This window comes from Polypterus senegalus, chromosome 1 (genome assembly GCF_016835505.1).
Source record: "Polypterus senegalus isolate Bchr_013 chromosome 1, ASM1683550v1, whole genome shotgun sequence".
Lineage (NCBI taxonomy): Eukaryota > Metazoa > Chordata > Cladistia > Polypteriformes > Polypteridae > Polypterus > Polypterus senegalus.
In genome coordinates, this window is record NC_053154.1 from 86,426,011 (window position 1) to 86,448,183 (window position 22,173).

Below are 22,173 nucleotides of genomic sequence, written 5' to 3' on the forward strand. Positions count from 1 at the left end.
AAGTTAAACATCAATGTGAGACATAGGAAAGCAAGCACATAATTCAGACATTACTTTCACAAACAGCATATTCCTGTTTATGGTTGAATAGCTATGACCGTAATTAGTAACTGAAACAAACACCTTTCTGTCCTGTTCCTTTCGCATATCTTTTTGTACAAATAGTACTAGGGTGTACAAATAGTGATGCTTGTTGGTTACACACAGGCTAACCCATTTTTATTGCCTGCAGCTACTACTTCACTTTATGAGCTATTGAAAGTGGGTTAGAGAATGACTGACAGACTTGCATGTAATGCCTGTGTCATTTTCTCTCTTTATATAAACTAAGGGACTTTGAGTCTTAAGTGTTTCACATATGGAATAACTGAATAAACTAAATGTCACATCCAACGAATCAGTGAATGACTCATTAGTATTACAAGTATTATTTATCATAGACATTACTACAAATTTCTTTACCAAAAAAAAAAAAAAAAAAGGCTGGGATAGTGCAAGTGTAAACTTAAGAAAGAATAGATGGTAAAAAACCTAAGCAGTCTCTAGATGATGGGTGTGTTTTTAAGACACAAACTGCTTTCCACATTCATTTGAGCTTCAGTGCTCAGTCATTCTTGTTCTAGTAGCGCAAAAATATAAGCAATTCATAGTGTGTGCCCTGTGTTTGATCCCATAGTATCCAGTCAAAGTGCACCTTTGCTCAAACGTAAATTTGGCTAGAACAAAACTCTGCAAACAAAATGCATGATTATTATAAAAGAGGAATGTGGATCAACATGGGATATCCCCCTGAACCCCATAAAACTGGATAATCAATATGAAATTACTCAAATAGGTAACCAATATTACCTGAAAAATACATGCATAATCCGTAAGGATTTTTGTAATAAACAGACACACCAAATTATGAGCTAATAAACAGACAAACATCATTCAACTTAGATTATTCAGTGTTCTTAGCAGTCTTAAAACTTTATTTAGACTAAGTATATGACACCATCACATTAAAAATAGTATATCTTACATACAAAAATGGACACAAAATATGAAATATGTAAGAAATACATAAAATGTGAGTAAGGAAGGCATATTTTAAAGACACAATGTCATGTAAGCAATGTTATTTTTCTGGAAAATGGCCGACAAACTGTATTAACAAAACTTATTTGCTTAATATACATACCTGTCGCAATGTATGGTGTCTAAGAAGAGTCTCGGTTTTGCTAACACTGGATACTGTTGGGGCAGAGCTTGGTGACAAAGTGGCATGCTGTTGTAACCGCTGTTCAATCTCCTGAGAATCAGAAAGGAATGGAGTTGCAATAAGCATCATTACTTTAATAATTTAAAAATACATTTTGGACATAAATACTTTTATGACTAACTTTAAAATAAATATTTACTTTGACCATAAGTATTCATTTAGTAAAAAGTAGTGCTCAACCGATACAGATTTTTTTTTTTTTATTTATTAATTTTATTACAATCAATACATAGCAATCAAGTTTTACAAAAAAAAAAATTATGCTAAGAACAGATCGATCCCACCCTTGAGAGAGAGAGCAAGCCAAACGGTGTAAAATTTAAGGCTTTTAAAATACCTAAATCAACAAATTCTCTGTGCTTTATAAAATCATTTCAAAATATTACTGATTAGATCCTGCCATGTTTTGAAAAAAGTCTGCACAGATCCTCTAACTGAGTATTTGATTTTTTCCAATTTTAAATAATATAACACATCAGTTTCCCACTGACTTAAAGAGGAGAGTTTGGGTTCTTCCAGTTTATCAGAATAAGTCTGCGTGCCAACAGTGTAGTGAATGCAATCACAGTTTGTTTGTCTTTCTCCACTTTAAGACCCTCTGGAAGAACCCCAAACACAGCTGTTAATGGGTTAGGAGGGATTGTGAGTCCAAGACTGTCTGAGAGGTAATTAAAATTTTTGTCCAGAATAATGTTAATTTGGAGCAGGCCCAGAACATGTGACCTAGTGAGGCTGGGGCTTGGTTGCAACGTTTGCAGGTTGGATCATGCCCTGGAAACATTTTGGAGAGTTTTAGTTGAGACAGATGTGCTCGATATATAATTTTGAGTTGTATAATTGTATGCTTTGAGCATATGGAGCTTGAGTGAATTCTCTGCATTGCTACTTTCCACTCCTTTTCTGATATATTAATTGAGAGGTCATTTTCCCAGTGTCCTCTTGGATCTTTGAAAGGAAGGGATTGTAAAAGGATTTTATATATTGTAGAGATGGAGTCTAACTCCTTGAAATTGAGCAATAATTTTTCCAGCGTGGATGAGGGTGCAAGATGAGGAAAATCTGGAAGGTTCTGTTTAACAAAGTTCCTGATTTGAAGATAGTGAAAGAAATTTGTAGCTGGAATGTTAAATTTGGAGCGTAATTGTTCATAGGATGCAAAGGCGTTGTCTATATAAAGGTCTCTAAGCAAGTTAATTCCAAATTTTTCCAGATATTAAAAACTGCATATGTTTGTGAGGGTTGAAAGAGGTGGTTCTTTTGCAGGGGTGCCACAGAAAGAAGCTTCTCCGTCTTAAAATGCTTTCTACATTGGTTCCAGATTCTAAGTGAGTGGAGCACAATTGGGTTATTAGTGTATTGCCGATAACGTGTGTTTATTGGAGCACAAAGCAAGGAATACAAAGAAGTACTGCAGGATTTTACTTCTATTGCGGTCCATGCCTGTGTATGTTCTTCTATTTGTGTCCAGGTTCTTATCTTATTTTTTACACCAATAATAATATTGATATTTGGGCTGCAAAGTTGGCTAATTACTGATAGACAGAATATCAGTATTGCTGGTGGATTTAAGTATTAGTCTTTACTGCTAAAAAATCTGCAGGAGAAAGATTACATTTATTAAGTTTTCACACAAACACGTTTTAATTTTAACATTTAAACAGGGTAAATATGTCAGGTTCTTTTTTCTAATGAATCAAAAACACAGAGACATATGATGTTTCTTTCTCTCTGTTCAGCACAAGTGTCTAACTGTTAAATGGATGCATATAGAACAATACAGCCCATACAGACAAATATAAAATTGTACTTCACTGATATAACTTAAAAAGTTGAAATTCAAAATTTAAATATTCTCCATTAAATGTAGTTATTTCCGATCACTTCTTAATTACATTTGATTTAGTTCTGCCCATGCCAGCGAACTCGCAGATTAAAACAAAGACAGTGCGACATCTAGATTGTAATTCTGCTTCAAAATTTATAGATACCTTGAGTAAGTCGAGTGTAATTGTGGAAAACCATTTAGATCAGTTAACATCAAATGTAAACATGGAAAACAATTTAGATCAGCTAATATCACATTATAATGTGACCTTGAGAGATGCTCTGGACACAGTGGCTCCCCTAAAAACAAAAGTGATCAAAGCACATAGAAACTCTCCCTGGTTTAATGAAAACACTCGAGCTCTTAAATTAGAGTGTCGAAAACTGGAGCGCAGATGGAGAACAACAAAGCTACATGTCTTTCAAATTGCATGGACAGAGAGTGTAAATAAATATAAAAAGCCCTCTTTAAAGCTTGCTCAGAATACTATTCTACATTAATAGATAGCAATAATAAAAATCCTTGGGTACTGTTTAGAGCAGTGGCTAAATTAACAAATGGCAATTCAGATCAACAGTGGAAAATACCATCAGATATTAGCAGTACAGACTTTATGAACTTCTTCAATGAGAAAATTAAAAATATAAGATCCCAGATCTCAGCATCACAGTACAAACCAAATACTAGCTTAGCAGACCCTGCACATTGCATTCAGCACTTTAGTAATTTTAATCCTGTAACTCACCAGGAAGTCTTAACTTTAATTACTAAAATGAAGCCCACTACTTGTTCCCTAGATCCAGTGCCAACAAAACTAGTAAAAAGTGCAATGGATGTTCTTGCAGCGCCTATTCTAACCGTTATCAATAGTTCATTACTGCATGGCACGTACCTGATGCACTAAAAGTGTCAGTCATTAAACCTTTACTTAAAAAGTCAGACCTAGACCCACACATACTAAATAACTATAGGCCTATTTCAAATTTACCATTTCTCTCTAAAATACTAGAAAAGTAGTGCCAGTCAGCTTCAGTCACACCTTACGCATTACAATTTATTTGAGAAATTCCAGTCTGGCTTTGCACTGGTCATAGTACAGAAACGGCACTAACACGGGTTGTAAATGACATTCTGATATCCTCTGATGAAGGAAATTCCACTGTAATTATGTTGTTGGACTTAAGTGCAGCATTTGACACCATTGACCATTCTATTTTACTGCACAGGCTAGAAAATGATGTTGGGCTTACAGGCCCGTGCTCGCTTGGTTCAGTTCTTATTTATCAAATCGATTCCAGTATGTACAGAAATGTGCAGACAGTACTCCATCATTATACACAGAAGTTCAATATGGTGTCCCGCAGGGCTCAGTACTGGGACCTTTACTGTTTTCACTTTACATGCTTCCACTGGGATCTCTCATTAGGAAACATAATGTTAATTTTCACTCGTATGCAGATGACACCCAGTTATACCTTTCATTTAAATCAAATGAAGTTTCTCCGATGTTGTCTTTAATTAGTTGTGTTAGTGAATTAAAGGAATGGATGAATGAGAACTACTTGTCTTTAAATACAGATAAAACAGAGATGTTAATTGTTGGAGGGAATGACGCTGATCACAGCAATATTTTGTCGTCATTTAACTCAGTTGGAATCCCAATTAATTTTACTGAATCAGCCCGCAATCTAGGAGTTATCTTTGACTCTAGCATGTCATTTAAAGCACATTACAAAGTCGTCCAAAACATGTTTTTCCATCTTAAAAATGTTAGGAAATTAAGGCGCTTTCTAAATAAACAGGATTGTGAGAAATTAATTCATGCATTTATCTCTAGTAGGATTGACTACTGCAATGCGGTGTTCACTGGCTGTTCAAACTGTTCTCTATACAGCCTCCAGTTAATCCAAAATGCGCTGCAAGAATTATTACAAGAACAAGAAAATATGAACACATAACTCCAGTTCTTAAATCTTTACACTGGCTCCCAGTTAAGTTTAGGGCAGATTTCAAAATCCTCCTTTTAACATATAAAGCATTAAATGGCCAAGGTCCGCTTACTTGTCTGAACTTATCATGACTTACAAACCTGAGCGCACATTAAGATCTCAAGATGCCGGTCTGCTTAGGATTCCAAGGATTAATAAAATAACAGTGGGAGGTCGAGCTTTTAGTTACAGGGCCCCTAAACTGTGGAATGGTCTTCCTGCTTCCATAAGAGATGCCCCTTCAGTCTCAGCCTTTAAATCCCGGCTGAAGACTCACTACTTCAGTTTAGCATATCCTGACTAGAGCTGCTGATTAACTGTACATACTGCATCTCTGTTGTTAGTCATTAGCACTATAACATAAGTAACATGATAATTATATTTGAATACTAACCCTCACCTATTTGTTTCTTTTCTCGGTACCCGAATGTGGCATTGGTGCCACGCCCACCTGCCAAGTTGTTTGCCTGCCTATGGTAAAGTCATCCCTGATGGAGGATCACAGGAATCATGGGAAAGAGGGGTCCTTTCATCGAACAAGCGTTTCAGCCGTGGCATGGCCAAATGGGGAGGCAGCTAGATGGATGAGGTCTGCAGGACTCTAAAAATATCCAAACCTAATTATGTCATATCATCTACTGTTAAACCGTACTTCTAAAATTTTTATTATTATGCTGTCTTAAGGAATTGTTCTGTTCTGTATATTGTATTGTATTGACCCCCTACTTTTGACACCCACTGCACGCCCAACCTACCTGGAAAGGGGTCTCTCTTTGAACTGCCTTTCCCGGGGTTTCTTCCATTTTTCCCTACAAGGTTTATATTGGGAGTTTTTCCTTGTCTTCTCAGAGAGTCAAGGCTGGGGGGCTGTCAAAAGGCAGGCCCTGTTAAAGCCCATTGCGGCACTTCCTGTGTGATTTTGGGCTATACAAAAATAAACTGTATTGTATTGTATTGTATAAAGTACCAGCAGCCACGTAAGACTCAGAATAATTGTATGACCCATCATGTTGGCTCTTTAAAGTGGGGATTTTAAAATATTATAACAAAAAAAAAAATCTGAATCATGAATTAATTTACATTTGCTTTAATGTGAAGGATCTCAGAATTAAACATTAGTCAGGGATCTCAAAGAGTGACAGGAACAGAATCTAATGCAAAATGATACTTTCAGGGCATTGGAAATGCGTTTAGGAAAAACCACTCCAAGTACACTTGTGATATCTCAAAAAAGTAGTACAATACAATAGTATATTGAAATATGACAGACTATTTGCTTTTATTGGAATGTTTTAATGTTGCACAAAAAGTAACCTTTCCCTGCATGTGCTCAAATGGCAATACCACACTAACTTCTGAACCGTTAATCTTGTATCATAAATCAATTTTGTTTAATGTGTTATTTCAATTAGGAAAACCTTCTACAATGATATTATATTTAGAAAATCTGAAACATGTAATTACCTTTTCTTTTCACTGCACCACATCCAATTCACATTTCCTCCATGTAGCAAGTATATTGTACCATTGTATTAAAGCAAATTCTTCTCAACTTAACTTTGCTGTTCTTATGAAATCACATTTTGGCTTATCCCTGAATCAAATATTCTGAATATGTCTTGTAGTCAATGGAAAAGCACAAGCTATTTGAACCTTTACAGTCTATGGCTATGTATTACAAGAAAAGGTGAAAAATGATTTTTTTCTCTTGGTTGATGGCACTATTCAGCTACTTCTGATACTGTCTGTCATTCAGTTCTTAACACATGGATGTCTGTTGATCCTATGGGGTGAGACCATTCAACAGTATGGAAGTAAAAAAATCTATTTTGATATAATTTTAATCTTTATCCAAAAAAGGTACATGTGCATTTTTCCATCATCATAAGTATTTAAATGAGTAGCCCTTATATGTATAGCTCTGACAATTATTGGACAAAAGACTGGAGTACAGTAATCCCTCGTTATATCGCGCTTCAACTTTCGCGGCTTCACTCTATCACAGATTTTATATGTAAGCATATTTAAATATATATCGTGGATTTTTCACTGGTTCATGGGTTTCTGCAGACAATGGGCCTTTTTACTTCTGGTACATGCTTCCTCAGTTGGTTTGCCCAGTTGATTTCATACAAGGGACGCTACTGGCGGATGGCTGAGAAGCTACCTAATCAGAGCACGCGGTTCCTGGGGGATGATTGGCTCAGCGACGGAGCGTAGAATTCAATTCTGCTTTGCGTTAACCAGAAAATCTTGTCTCGCTCATTCAGCATCAACGTGTTTCGCTGTGTAAAGAGTTAAGTTTCGTCAATGAGGTGCTGGAAGCCCACTCCGAGACACTGAGCGACAAAGATTTGGCCGAGATGACCAAGTCAGTGAGCGAGGAAGATAAGGAACAAGAGTACCCAGCACAGGAAGAAGACGCCGACCTAACTTTCAAGCATCTCGTGACCATTCTACGAATGGCAAAAGATCTCCAGATATCGGTTGCCGATTGGGACCCGCAAATGATTCGTTCTTTGCAATTTACAAATGCTCTTGACGACGCCACGGAAGTGTATAAAAACCTTCTTACACAAATGAAAAAACAGCGCCAGCAACTGCCCATCACGATGTTCCTTACCCGGAAAACACCGCCTAGTACACCTTCAATGGGAGAAGAAACTCCAGATGACAACAGCGGTGCTACATAGTCGCCTGAAGAGGGTCCTTTAGAAGAGCTGTAACGATCTCCTTTGTTAAAATTAAACTCACCGTTATCGGACAAGTCATCATGTCATTGTTGGTGAGTACCCATAACTAATTTTCTACGTACTTAGTACATGTACGTACATTTAGTGTACTGTAACTGCACACACATTTTACTGTATACAATTTTTCTTGCATTGTACGTATTTTATGCTGTATAACTGTGCTGGAAATGTTTATAAGAGTGAGGGACAGTTTATAAGGGCTTAAAATATATAAAAATACCCATATAAACATATGGTTTTTACTTTGCGGATCACTGTAATGCTTATAGATGTTAAAACACAGCTCACATCTGTGGGTAGTTTTAGCCTAGGCATCAAAAGCTGAGTATAGTCACTCCATTTCCAAGTTTGTCATGTTCCTCCAACTGCATTTAAAAAAGCCTAATTTAAGATTCACATATTTAGTCTTTTGTTTATTTTCTACATTTGAATTAATTACAGTATGCTTATTTGTTTTTGTTGTTTTAACATTACAAGGTCAAAAATTAAGTTAAATTTTCTCATATTGGTTAATGAATTTCTTTAAGTACTTTACAAATAAAAATATTACAGAATAAGAAACAAAAAACTATATACACTATAAGCGACTGGAAACTTAATTTAAAAAATGCACGCAAATTTTAATTTTCTCTAGTGGAGTCAAGAATTGATGAACAGTAAGAAAAAAAAAAAGTAATAAAGTAGGTGAATGAGTACTTGAATACAGTGAAGCTGAGAATTACTTTCAAAATTATCTCCCAGCCTTGACATGCTACTTGTTGATTATGTTTGTGTAAGTCTGTTTATGAGTGATCAGATGCGATGCTGTTGGTATCAAGCCCTAACAAACTTTTGAGTTTCTTCTAAAATGGGCACACTGAATATTCTTGGCACATCTCAAAAGTTACCAGGCCAACAACTGATTAAAAACATAATTATCACTTAGTTTTTGATTATTAATGACATTTTTCCACTTTAAAATATCTTTACTGATAGGTTATTTAGTTGACAGAAAAGTGTACACTTGTAAAGAACACATTTTGCTGAAGATCAATGGGTAATTATTTTGCACAGAAATAGTAGGTAGGTAAAATGTGCTGCATTGTCAGAGCAGAAATGTCAGAATAATAATAAAAAAAGGTAAAAATTGAAAATTTACAGTGGAATTAACTAAAAAACTCACATCAGCAGAAACACACTAACATGCAAAGCACACAAAATATAAAATAAATTAATTAAATTAAAACCACTCTAGCATGTAGGATGCATAACCAAATGAGAAGGTGTTATATACTGTAATGACTCGGATATATCATGCAAAATAGGATCACTGCAATATATAGTACATTCAGTTCCAGCCCAGGTAATAACTATGTGGAGGATGTTTTCTCTGTATCAGAATGGCCTCTCACTGGATCTCCAAGTGTTAAAAACCTACCCAAATAACTGTAATGTTATATTCATTTTGTAAGTTGTCTTAGATAAAAATGTCTGTCATATGTAAAATAACTGACAAAGAATAAGAGTGCCAAATCATCCAATGAGCTTTATTAGACTAATTACAAACTATTCTAAGAATGATTATTATCAAGAAAATGTTTATTTGCATGAATGCAATACTGTATATTTGTTCACTTATTATTTTTGTTTCTGCATGGATGGATATTCCAGCATTCCTTCAAAATATTAAAGATATGCATGTTCAATCAACTGGCAACTCTGAATAAATTCTGAGTGAGTGGGGTGCTATTCAAGAGAATGCTATCGTCATAAGTTACAAGTCCTCAATCAACTCAGCCACAGAATTAAGTGAATGGATGGATGAATGTTTATATAGCTCCTGTTATTACATACATGCCCAGGGTGATCATTTGACAGTTCTAACAAATGTCAAATGGAAAGCTCCATTTACTGAGCTGATGGATGTTTGAATTGGTATAATGTTAAAAAAGCTTTGTAGACTTTTTAATACACACCAATAGATGCAAAAACATCTGCAAAAGCAAATGCATATACAAAGATTGAAAAACACTGCTCTAAAAGTATAGCAGTCTAACAAACACATTACATGTTATATTATTTCAATTTTGTTTTTGACAATGCCTTTTACCTGAATTTTTAAAAGCAACCTCATTTTGCTGTCACTGTCTTGCTGTCTAAGGGAAATTACATTGAAATAAAAATGCACATAATTCTGCAACAATGTATGGATAGACTGTGGTGGGCTGGCGCCATGCCCGGGGTTTGTTTCCTGCCTTGCGCCCTGTGTTGGCTGGGATTGGCTCCAGCAGACCCCCTGTGACCCTGTAGTTAGGATATAGCGGGTTGGATAATGGATGGATGGATGGATAGATAACAGTTACAATATGAAGATGGGTCATGGTTGGCTGTAATTTTTTTAAAGCAAGACAAAATAGGGTACCTGTTCTTGTTGCAGTGCCTTCACAAAGGCATTCTTCAGCCTATTGGTATGCTCAGCTTTAAGTGCTTTCTTCTGATTAGAGGTCATACATTGCTCACACAAGATTCTCCCACTCTTCTCCTGTTTCCAGTGAGGCGTGAAGTCTGTTTTGCATTGTGCACACATAAATGGCTCCATACGAGAAAGTACATTTCTCAGTTTACCTGCTAAAAGTGGAGGGATTGGGGGGTTAGAGGAAATAAATACCAAATATTTTGTCCATGGTTATTTGCTTATTGTAGCTTTCAAGATACATTTTTTCAAAGTAAAAAATAATTATTTTTGCATAATAAACTAGTACAAACATTATTCACAAGTTTTTATAACTGTTAATCAGAATGGGCCTTATATCATCAAGCAAGAAGAAACTAGAGACCAAAAATAAGTTTTCTATATGTGGTAAGAAAATCAGAGATAAAATGCTTATTTTCATTTATTGTGAGGAAAAATAGATAAATATAGACTGAATGAGAGGCCAGCAGAATGTGTGTTTTTGGCTGAAAAAAATGAAATTTAAATTTACAGACCCATTTTTTGTTTCAGAAAAACAAATGGGTACAAACATTGTTTTCTGTCCATAGCCAAAAATTACTCAACATTAATTTTTTTTTTTTTGGAGTTTGTGCAGAAAAGTAAATGTTACGACTTAACTTGCATATTCTGCAACACTCTTTTCTGAAGTAACTGCTATATCAAATAACACTGCTATCAGTGAATATTTACTTTATTTACATTTCTTTTTTAAAAGTACCTGCCGCATTAGCTCATTGATATGTATATTCAGGATGATGTACTAAAGGTGACAATGCATATGAGAATTACAGAAAAAAGTAATCACTGCATGAGTTGTGATAATTTTGGTCCCTTATATTAAAAACAAAAACAATTTTACTGTGATTCTGAGTTACCATTGAGGTACAAGATCTGGCTGATAATGGTTTAATGTATTTAAGAGAATATACTCAGATGCTCCTGAATGTGGTTAATATTCACAAGTGACATTCAAGTTTTAGACATGTATATGCTTTAGATGGTAGCTATTTTATGAATTACACATATCAGTAAGTGTAGTTTGATAAAGCACCAGGACCAAGCTCTCACCCTGACTGTCGATGACACTTTGCACCACTTCCTCAAGACCCACCATATATATAAATTCACTGTTGGCAGCAGATGGCAAGAAGTGTAAAAGTGGGGCAGGGGGCTTTGGAGGTGGAATTTCTAAGAGTGTCTTCTCCAACTGCTTGCGGAGTGCCAGTTTTGCAGCTGCTTGGCTATTTACTGGATCTGGAAGGTTAGCACTAGGACTAGGCAGAGGAGAGGAGCTTGCAGTGCCAACTGTACCAGCCTGGATGTGCGCAAGGTTCATGTAGATAGCTGATGATCCAGACCGCTGAGATGCTGCAACTTGTTGACTTGAGGGCTAATAGATGAAAAGAAAGAATAATTGTATTAGAAATATCTTTTGAAGTCACAAAATAAAAAGTCAAAAATTGATATTTTTACAAATGAACAACTATAAATTATATCAATTCAATTAAAGTTAGCTTAAATAAGGAGGATTATATATATTTTAAGTAAATTAACTCTCTTATGCACTTAGTATATATTTCACATTCAAATTTCTCCAATCCTTTATTTCACTATTGTCCACCACACATTCCCTGTACATTTCTTCACATCTTTTAAAATTGCTCCTCCATTGTGCTTTAACGATTTTTTGTCTTTCACCCTTCAATTTTAGCCACTGACATCCCCTTGTCTCCGCATATATTCCTCCTGCTTGACCTTTCAGTTCTTGCTTTTGGCACTATCCAGCAGAGGACTTTCTTCTTAGGTACCACCTCAGTTAAGGTAACACTAGTTCTCTTGATTAGTGAAAGTCACCTTTTCATGGTCTAGTTATCCTTGTATTTGCCATAATAAGAATTATTAGACCATCATGAAACAACATAAGCAAGCAATCAGCTTTGAATCTAATGCTACTTTCCCACACAAACACCCTTTGAAGAAAGAGTGCCTAGTCAGACAATTTGGAGAAAACAATGCTATCTGAATTCTCTAAGTCACACAGACCTTTTGTCTCAATCAATAATATATGTTAAAAATAATAATCTGTTCAATCAGATATAGCATTTCTGTGTTCAAATTGTATGTGGAGTGATGCCACACAGTTTTATTAGGTTTAGTTTGCCATCAATTTTCATGAAAACAAGAGAGTTAATTAATATTTGTTTTGTGAGAACCAAGTAACAAACTAACAGAAACCTCATGGTTCCTCCAAAAATCCACACAGAAATTCACATAAATACAATGAAGTAATTTATTCATTAATTACTTTTCCACTGCTTAGCTGATACCATGCCGTGGGGGTAACAGTCTTAGAAGTGAGGCCCATATGTCCCTTTCCCCAGCCATACCTGCTAACTGATACTTTGGGATCCCAAGGCATTCCCAGGCTATCTAGGAGACAGAATCCAACTGGTGAGCCCCGAGTCTTCCCCGTGAGGTCTCCTCCCAGCTAATCATGTCCATAAAACCTTCACAGGGAGGCATCCGTATCAGATGGCCAAACCAATTGGCTCCTCTTGATGCGGAGGGTCAGCTGCTCTACTCCAAGCCTCTCCTGGGTACCTGTGCTTCTCACCGCATCTCTAAGGGAGAGCACATCAGCACTGTACAAAAAGCTCAATTCAGCCACTTGCGCCCATGATTTCATTCTTTTGGTGAAATCTCATGACCATGGGTAAGGATAGGGACGTAGATCGGCAGGTAAATCAAGAGCTTTGCATTCTGACTCAGCATCTTCTACCACACTACAGACTGATATAGCAACTGAATAACTATGTCTGCTGCCTTTATCCGTTTGTCGTGCTCACCATCCCCCTCCCCTCACTAATGAACAAGACCACGAGGTACTTGAATGTTTGTTTGTCTCCTTTTATCCCTTCAGTGCTTTTTTACAAGTACCATAAAATTACACTGGCTGTTACAGACTCAAATCAAATGTATTTTGATGTATGTTTTATTATACAGTATACTGTAATAGTAACAATAATATCAGCCCACTACTCAAAACGGTAAAGGTGAGGAGGTCCTGGGATCAAACCCTCAACTTCTTGATTATGAGGCAGCAGTCCTTACCTCTGTACCAGCCAAGTGGACATTCGTGCTTTGTATCGATTCATAGTTGGGCTTCAGTTTTTACACATTGCTAGTAACATGTAAATTGAACAATTTCTTTTTCTTCAGTTATATTCATGAGTAAAAGCGCATTTGTTTTGTTATACCTTTTGTGGAAATGTTTATTTGATATTTGGACACACATTATACACTTCATGTCAATGTTTTGTCAATTATTACTATACAGTGATCCCTTGCTGTATCGCGCTTTGACTTTCGCGGTTTTGCTCTATCGCGGATTTTATATGTAAGCATATGTAAATGTATATTGCGGATTTTTCGCTGATTTCTGCGGACAATGGGTCTTTTAATTTATGCTACACGCTTCCTCAGTTTGTTTGCCCAGTTGATTTCATACAAGGGACACTATTGGCGGATGGCTTAGAAGCTACCCAATCAGAGCACGTATTACATATTAACTAAAACTCCTCAATGCTATAAGATATGCCTCCTCCGCGGTTGTTTGCTTGTCTCTGCCTCTATCTCACCTCTCTGACATTCTCTGCGCCTGACGGAGGGGGTGTGAGCAGAGGTGCTGTTTGCACAGAAGCTATTTGCCTAGAGGATACGGACGCTCCTCTAAGAAATGCCGCTTTTTCGAGGTGCGTCCAAAAGCACACTTATTGATTTTTTGATTGTTTGCTTTAATCTCAAGCTCTCTTTCTCTCTCTCTGACGTTCTCTGCGCTTGACGGAGGAGATGTGAGCAGAGGGACTTTTGCACAGAAGCTGTTTGCTTAGAAGATAGGGACGCTCCTGTAAAAAATGCTGAAAGGCTACCTTCGCATTGATCCCTTCATTGCCGCTGCTTTATCACGGTGCTTGCATACTTAAAAGCGCAACAGCCCTATTGATTTTTCATTGTTTACTTTACTCTCTCTCTGACATTCTCCGCTCCTTACGCGCACTTTGAAGAGGAAGATATGTTTGCATTCTTTTAATTGTGAGAAAGAACTGTCATCTCTGTCTTGTCATGGAGCACAGTTTAAACTTTAGACTAAAGGGTGTTATTTCATGTCTAGAGGGCTCTAATAATGTTAAAAAACGTATTTAGATGGTCGTAAACGGGTTTTCTATGCTCTAACTGCGAAAATATTAGATTTATAAATAAAGAATCCTACTTCGTGGAAATTCATTTATCTGTCTGGAGCGGATTAACCGCGATAAACAAGGGTTTACTGTATAACTGTGCGGAGAATATTTATAAACAGTGTGGGAGAGTTTCTAAGGGCTTAAAATATATAAAAATAATCATACAAACATATGGTTTCTACTTCGCGGATTTTCACCTATCGCGGGGGTTCTGAGCATAACCCCCGATCGAGGCGGATTACTGTAACATGAAAAAAGTTTCTGTTTTAGTTATGTGTTCAACATTTCTTGCCTCTCATTTCTGGTCATCCTACATTTACACAGATTGCTGTATTCCTCCTCACTCACGTGCCAGCCTCAGGGTGTTCCTTACTTCCACTTAGCTAACGAACGAGAGAACTACTTAATGGATTTAGATCGGGTTTTTTTTCTATAATTTGCTTGAATATTATGGTTGATTTTGCAGCTTCTTTCATCATGCTAAGAATCATAGTTTGTTTGCAGGATCGATATATTCGCGCTAATCAGAGACAGAGGCTGCGGGCCTGGGGGAGGGAGAAGCGTGATGTCAGGAGTAGGGTGCCGGGCAGGGCTCTCCTCACTGTCCTGTTTCACTACTACGCAGATTGGGTGTAAATTTATCCTGACACTGTTAGTTAGGGTCAGATCGGGTTGGGGTATTGCGGGGATAGTGTGAACGTGACTGACAGAAAAAAACTGAAAACAAAGCTAACTTTTACATATACCAATAAATTTACACCCGATCTGACTCTGTTCGTTTTCAAATAATATTGCATTAGTACGACGATGTTTAATAATTTTTTTTTCAGGTCATAAAATGAGTCCTTGGGTGTGTGGGAACTGTAAACATTTGAATTTGATGATTGCATATAGTGCGGAACTGGTCTCTCTGTACTGTTCTTTCCTGTGCATGTCCTGGAGTACAAAAGAAACACCACCATGCACCAAAATGAGGAGACTATGCAAAATCGGGTAGACAAAAAAAACAAAACGTGGCCACTGATTACAACTGCAATAAGGCATACAAATGAATATGAATAATGTTGCATTCATGCCACAATGTTTTCCAAAATGTACTATACAGGTCATAAAATTAATAATTCCAAATATCATATATATCGATGTCTCTGTTTTTTTGTCAGTGCGGCTTTGACATCTTGGACCATAAGTTGCATATTAATTCAGTGTGAGCAGGAACACTCAATAAAACTGAATAAAAAAAAAATTCAAGTGACAATGAGATACCAAGATGGCAGATTCACCAGCGTTTGTGTGTCACCTTTTAATCCTCCAGATCAGAGAATTTCCAGTTCCATTGTCTCATAACACCACTCTATCTATCATATCTACAGTTATTTCCAGTTTCAGATAAAAGCTAACTGCGTCAGATCTGGTTTGGGGAGTTGTATCGTGACTTAAAGAATAAAAGTGGGGAAAAAAAAAAGTTAACTTTTACAAGTATAAATTTACACCGGCTGTTAGAGACACAAATAAAATGTATGTTTTTATTTTATAATATTAACAATAACTCTCAAAACGGTAAATTTGCAAGGCAGTCAGGATCGAACCGGGGGACACTTGATTACAAGTCAGCAGTTCTTACTGCTGCACCACGGAAGCTGTTGTATTATCCATGTACCTTTTGTAAAAGTGTTTATTTGATCTTTGGCTTCACACATTGCACAGTTTGTGTCTATATTTTGTCATCTATTACTAAAATATGAACAACGTTTTGGTTTAACAATGTGTTTACATACAGTAGATTGTTTTAGAAACAGAACACACATGAAATGCATGTGTTCCAAATAATGATATATTATTTTCTTATACAACTCTAGGTACCTGACTCCAGATAATCAAGACTTGAGCTGGGGGAACTTTATGCCCTTTCTGCGGCTGTGGGTGGATGGAATAGTAGGCTGCTTGTCTTGTTCGACACATTTAAAAAGACAAAAGATGCCGACATAGAGGTGCGGGGATTTCAGGTGGGCTGAGTTTTTTTTGTAGGCTTTGCTAATTCTAGTGTTAAATGTTTGTTTTGTTTTTTGCATCATCATAAGGCCATGCCCAGATGACTGGGTCTTTGAATTTGTGTGTGTGCATTACTGAGCAGGGTTTTATTGGAGGATCTCTCCCATTCGGCTGCTGATGGTTAAGTTCTATAAACCGTCTTATATAGCTGAAATTTTATTCGCCCAACATAGTTTCATATATGCCCACCCTCCAACAAATGGCTACACCACAAACAATAATAATAGTTATTTACATTTATATAGACCTTTTCTCACTACTCCGCTAAACAGCAGAAATCTTTTCCAAAGCATTGGGTTCACACACTGCCAAATTAGTCCATAAACGTATAGCTTAAAATAGGGACTCTGCATCTACAAGTGAATTTGTGTAAAGATAAAAAAAAAGTTAATTCTACAGTGATAAGGAAAGAAAGGTTTTTCTTTTTTTATTTTCTGTGTGGAGTTTGCAAATTATTCCTGTATCTGTGTGACTTTTTTTCTAGGTATGCTGTTTTTCCTCCCACACTCCCAAAAATAAATATGTTACATTAACTGGTGATTCCAAATTGTCTCCAAATGAGTGTGTCTGGACCCTGCTAGACTGCTGGGATAGGGTCTTGTCACCCATGACCATGAACTGCATAAAGCAGATTTGAGAATGTTATGAGCTAGATAGGCTACATGAAATATCATAAATTGGAAACCAAGTTGTACAGGAAGCACAAAAAAAAAAAAAATCAGCATTTTTAATAGTTTTTCAGTATTCACTGTTCCCTAACAACATGGTGCAGCTCTTACCCATTTAATGCAAGACAATGAGGTTTTTAGGGTTATGCTATACCACTGTCAAACTGCTTTAATAGCTACTGCATTTTCTTATTATTTAAGGTTTACTCCAGCTCGATTTACAAATACAAATGATTCTCACAATGTAATAAATGCTAAATGCTTGATGCTTCCTTAAATATCAAAATGTAAATAATTTAAATAAATGCCTCAGGTGATGGTGATCTAAACCAGCAATTGCCTAGCAACCGCATGGTATTAGGGATGAAGATGAGCAAACGACCCACAGGGAATGTAATCAAAAGCTTAGATAAGAAAATCTGTGACAGAAAAAAAAAACTATGTAGATTAGAAGACACACACCTTTTCTGTTTTTCTGATTTTTTTGTTTTTTTTACTGTCTATGGTCATGGTTACATGGTTGCTTTTTACAATAAACATACATTTCTCATATTATGTATTGAATGTTAATGTAGTTCTTTTGTACTTTAGAAGATGAACTTTGTATATGAAACTATAGTTTTACTGTTGTGACAATTAATAAAACAGTTATTATGATATATTATGTGTTCACTGTGCTCTAGTCTGGAGTAAAATGTGGAACTCTTGGGCTTTTTGTTGGCACTTTGAAATGAGACACCAAGATTTCTTTAAAAATACTCTGTCAGAAGATTTACTGTGAAACAATAAACACCAGTCAGTCACAACATTAAAGTCACCTGCTTAATACTTTGTAGGTTGTTCTAGTAACACCAAAACAGCTCTGACCTGTCAAGACACAGATTTCACAAGACTTCTGCGGTAACTAGTTTCAAGACGTATGCAACAAGTCCTGTAAGTTTCAGGATAGGGCCTCCATGGATCAGACTTGTTTTTCCACACATCAAACAAATTCTCAATTGGATTGACATCTGGGGAATTTGGAGCCCAAGCCAAAACACTGAACTTTTGGTCATGTACCTCAAACCATTCCTGAACAATCTGTGTGTGGCAGGGTACATTATCCTGATGAAAGAGGCCGCTGCCATCAAGGAATACCGTTGCCATGGAAAGGTGTACGTGGTTTGCTACAATCTGTAGATAGGTGGTACATGTCAAAATAACACTCACATGAATGCTAGTACCCAGGGCTTTCCAATAGAACATTACCCAGAACATCACACTGCCTCTGCTGGCTTGCCTTCTTCCCATAGTGCATCCTGCTGCCATCTCATTCCCAGGTAAATAAAGCACATACAACTGGCCACATGATCTAAAAGAAAACATGATTGATAAGACAAGGCCACCTTCTTCCATTGCTCCATTGTCCAGTTTTGACACTCACTTGCCCACTGTAGGTACTTTCGATGGTGGATAAGAGTAAGCTGCGATGAACTGTATGTTATGACACCTTTCTATCATAACCAGCATTACATTTTTCAACAATTTGGGCTACAGTAGCACTTCTGTATGATTAGAGCAGATGGGATAACCTTTATTCCACTTGCGCATCAATAAGCTATTGGAGCACACGATCCTGTCCCCGGTCTACCAGTTATCCTTCCTTGGAACACTTTTACTAGGTACTAACAACTGCACACTGGGCATACCCCACAAGACCTGCTGTTTTGGAGAAGCTCTGATCCAATCGTCTAGCCATCACAATTTGGCTCTTGTCAAAGTCTTTCAGATCCATATCCTTGCCCATTTTTCCTGCCAATGCACTTCTCACCTACTCTTATGAATTGTTTCAGAAGACTTCTACTCATCATTTCTACTCCTCTTGCACTTAAAACGCTGTCCATCATTAAAGAGTTCAGACACAATAATCTCATTTTTATTTACAAAAACAAAGTGCATTACATTCTTACATATTAATAACCACTGTTAAACTCTTTCTCTCATCTCTGTATCCCATTCTTTCCACCCTTCATTCCCACACTTTTGCATTGTTCTTCTCATGGCAAGAAAACTTCTTTATTGACTGCAGTTAATGAAACAAAGTGTCATGAATTTACTGCTATGTATTTATTTATGAAATGCATTAATTTACAGTTGGAAAGTACTGTATGCCTTTTCATTTAAAAAAACCTAGGGGGCTCCGCCTCCTGCTCACTTCGCTCGCCCACCCCCGGGTTTGGTTTACCGAATATACAATTTAAAGAGATTTATATTTTAATGGGAATTGTTACACAAGCATTATTTTCACTTTTACTTTAAACGTTTGTAAAAACAATACTTGTCCTTTATTTCCGGTCCTGTGCATGGTTAAATCTCTTTCTTGCATGACGTATAATGCTGCTCGTGTTGTGAAGGGGGGGCAGGCTGAACGCACACTAAGGAGATGCTGTCAGATCAGCTGCTGTCTTTCTGCTGTTGCTGGTGAGCTGTGCATTCTGTTTTTCGCTTCGCGTTTTTTGTGCGTCGATCATTGAAAAGCCTGTACAGCAGCTGTCCTTTTGCCACTTTGTGTCTCTCCTGCTCGTGTTGTGATTTGGGCGGGGGTGAGTTTTGGTTGGTATGACTGGGCGGGGTGTGCATGAACGCAATTAGATTAGATCATCTGCTGGCTTTTGTTGCTGCTGCATTTTCTACTTGTCGCGTTGTGCGTTGATCATTTAAAAGCCTGTACAGCACCTGTTCTTTTGCCACTTCGCATCTCTGCTGCTCGCGTTGTGAAATTGGGGGGTGGGGCTGAACACACACTAAGGAGAAGAGATCGGATCATCTGGTGGCTTGCTGCGTGTTCTGCTTGTCGCCTGTTGTTGTTTTAAGAGCTGGCAGCACATGAAGTGTGTCTGCCAAAGGTATTCCAACAACTGCTAGGTTAGATGTCCTTGAACTTCTTTTAAACATTGTCTCACTGCCTTGTCTCGCGTGACATTAAAGTGTCTCTCGTGGGATGTCAAATTGTCTCCCGAGAAGATGACGTCTTGTCTCCCTCTCAAGATTTTTTTTTATAATAGAGAGATGTACAAGGGTGGAAAATTAGCAATGGTCACTTTCCTTATAATCTGTCAATTACTAAATGTTTAGATTTAACAAATATAATTCTTTCATGTACATTCCCAAGTAGCATACAGTACTGTACAAAGCTACATAACATCTGCAAATGAATGCAGTGAATATGTACATACTCATAAACACACACCAGAAACTCCAATTTGGACAACCTGTGTACAAAATATAGATTGTATGGCTGATACAGATGAGTGTATTGAAAACTGTACTGTATTTTTGTTTTAACATTTTAAGTGTGTAAGCACATGTTCTATCTTCTCCACCTCTAAAAATGTTTTAGATATTGTCACGCTTGGGTCACAGATTTGCACAGAGACACAGAAGGTCGTAGAAAAAAAGAAGGATTTTTATTCAGACACCGCAAACACATGAGCTTAAACGTGCTCCATGACAAGTCAGAGATGACAGTTCCGCTAGGAGCAGAGAGAGATAAAAGCAAACAATCAATTCCAAACTGACAGGCGCTGCGCAAGGCTTATAAGTCGGCGGAGTACCGCGCGAGGCTTGTATTACGCGTTATAGTGCAAGGATAAGGAGCAATGTGTAGTCAGTGTTTCAGGGTTTGTGGTTTTCCCAGGGGCGTCTGTCTCTATTTGGGGTGCGATCAGCCCTCCAGCTCACACCCTCCCCCTCAGCTTTATTCACATTCCTGTGAATCAAGCGACTCTCTGTACCAGGTTCATTTAGTCGTGATAACACATCTGCGTTGACGTGTTCAGAACCTGGTCGGTGCTTTACTGTGAAACTGTAAGGTTGTAAACCCAGAAACCATCTCATTAGACGAGAGTTTGTATCTTTCTGTCGGTACAACCACTGAAGTGGAGCATGATCAGTTACCAAAGTGAAGTTTCGTCCCCAAAAGTAATAGCGAAGCGCTTCCACAGCCCACCTAATTGCCAAGCATTCTTTCTCAATTGTAGAATAATTGCGTTCCCTAGGAAGTAATTTCCTACTCAAATATGTGATTGGATGTTCTTCTCCATCAAAAATTTGTGACAGGACTGCGCCCACACCAAATGCACTTGCGTCTGTTTGCAAGATAAAATCTTTTGTGAAATCCGGGTTCCGGATCGTTGAAAGAACGTTCACAATTTTCTGTCCACAAGATTGGTCGGTTTTTTCTGCCTCTAGTAAGTTCTGTAAGAGGAGCAGCTCTATGTGCAAAATTTGGAATGAATTTTCTGTAGTAACCAGCGAGTCCCAGAAAGGCGCGTACTTGTTTCTGTGTCTCAGGTCTCGGGTAAACAAGCATTTCTTCTATTTTCCTTAATTGTGGCCTAAGTAAACCCTTGCCCATAGAATAGCCTAAGTAATGAGTCTCGGACATGCCTAGTTTACATTTCTTAGGGTTAGCAGTAAGGCCAGCCTGTCTCAAGCTTTCAAGAACGGCTTGAAGCCGCTCTAAGTGTGTTTTCCAATCATTGCTAAAAATCACGACATCGTCAAGGTATGCCCCAGCATATTCAGAGTGAGGACGTAGGATCTGATCCATCATACGCTGAAAAGTTAGAGGTGCCCGTGAAGACCAAACGGAGTCTTGTAAATTCATAGAGTCCGTCAGGAGTCGCAAATGCCGTTTTCTCACAACTGCTAGCCTCTAAAGGCACCTGCCAATAGCCTTTCGTGAGATCTAGCGTGGAGATATAGCTCGCCTGACCCAGTTTTTCCAACAGTTCATCGACACGGGGCATGGGATAAGCATCGAATTTAGAGACCTTATTCAAGCGTCTGAAATCGATACAGAACCGAACCGAACCGTCTTGCTTTGGGACTAATACGACTGGGCTGCACCAGTCACTTTTACTTTCAC

The 22,173-nt window shown here is 37.5% G+C and overlaps 1 protein-coding gene across 6 annotated transcripts in view; it reads right to left on the minus strand.

Annotated features, from left to right (window-relative positions):
• The window catches only part of gatad2b (GATA zinc finger domain containing 2B), a 277,061-nt gene that overhangs the window by 21,057 nt on the left and 233,831 nt on the right, over positions 1 to 22,173 (minus strand). For 4 of the 6 annotated variants that reach the window (XM_039752811.1, XM_039752806.1, XM_039752822.1 and 1 more), the window contains exons 7-9: positions 11,372 to 11,693; positions 10,232 to 10,437; positions 1,184 to 1,294 (exon numbers count right to left, since the gene is read on the minus strand). In XM_039752811.1, the coding sequence (XP_039608745.1) occupies positions 1,184 to 1,294; positions 10,232 to 10,437; positions 11,372 to 11,693 (639 nt within the window). The remainder of the gene's footprint in view (positions 1 to 1,183; positions 1,295 to 10,231; positions 10,438 to 11,371; positions 11,694 to 22,173) is intronic. The other 2 variants (XM_039752827.1, XM_039752816.1) reach the window with 1 other exon arrangement.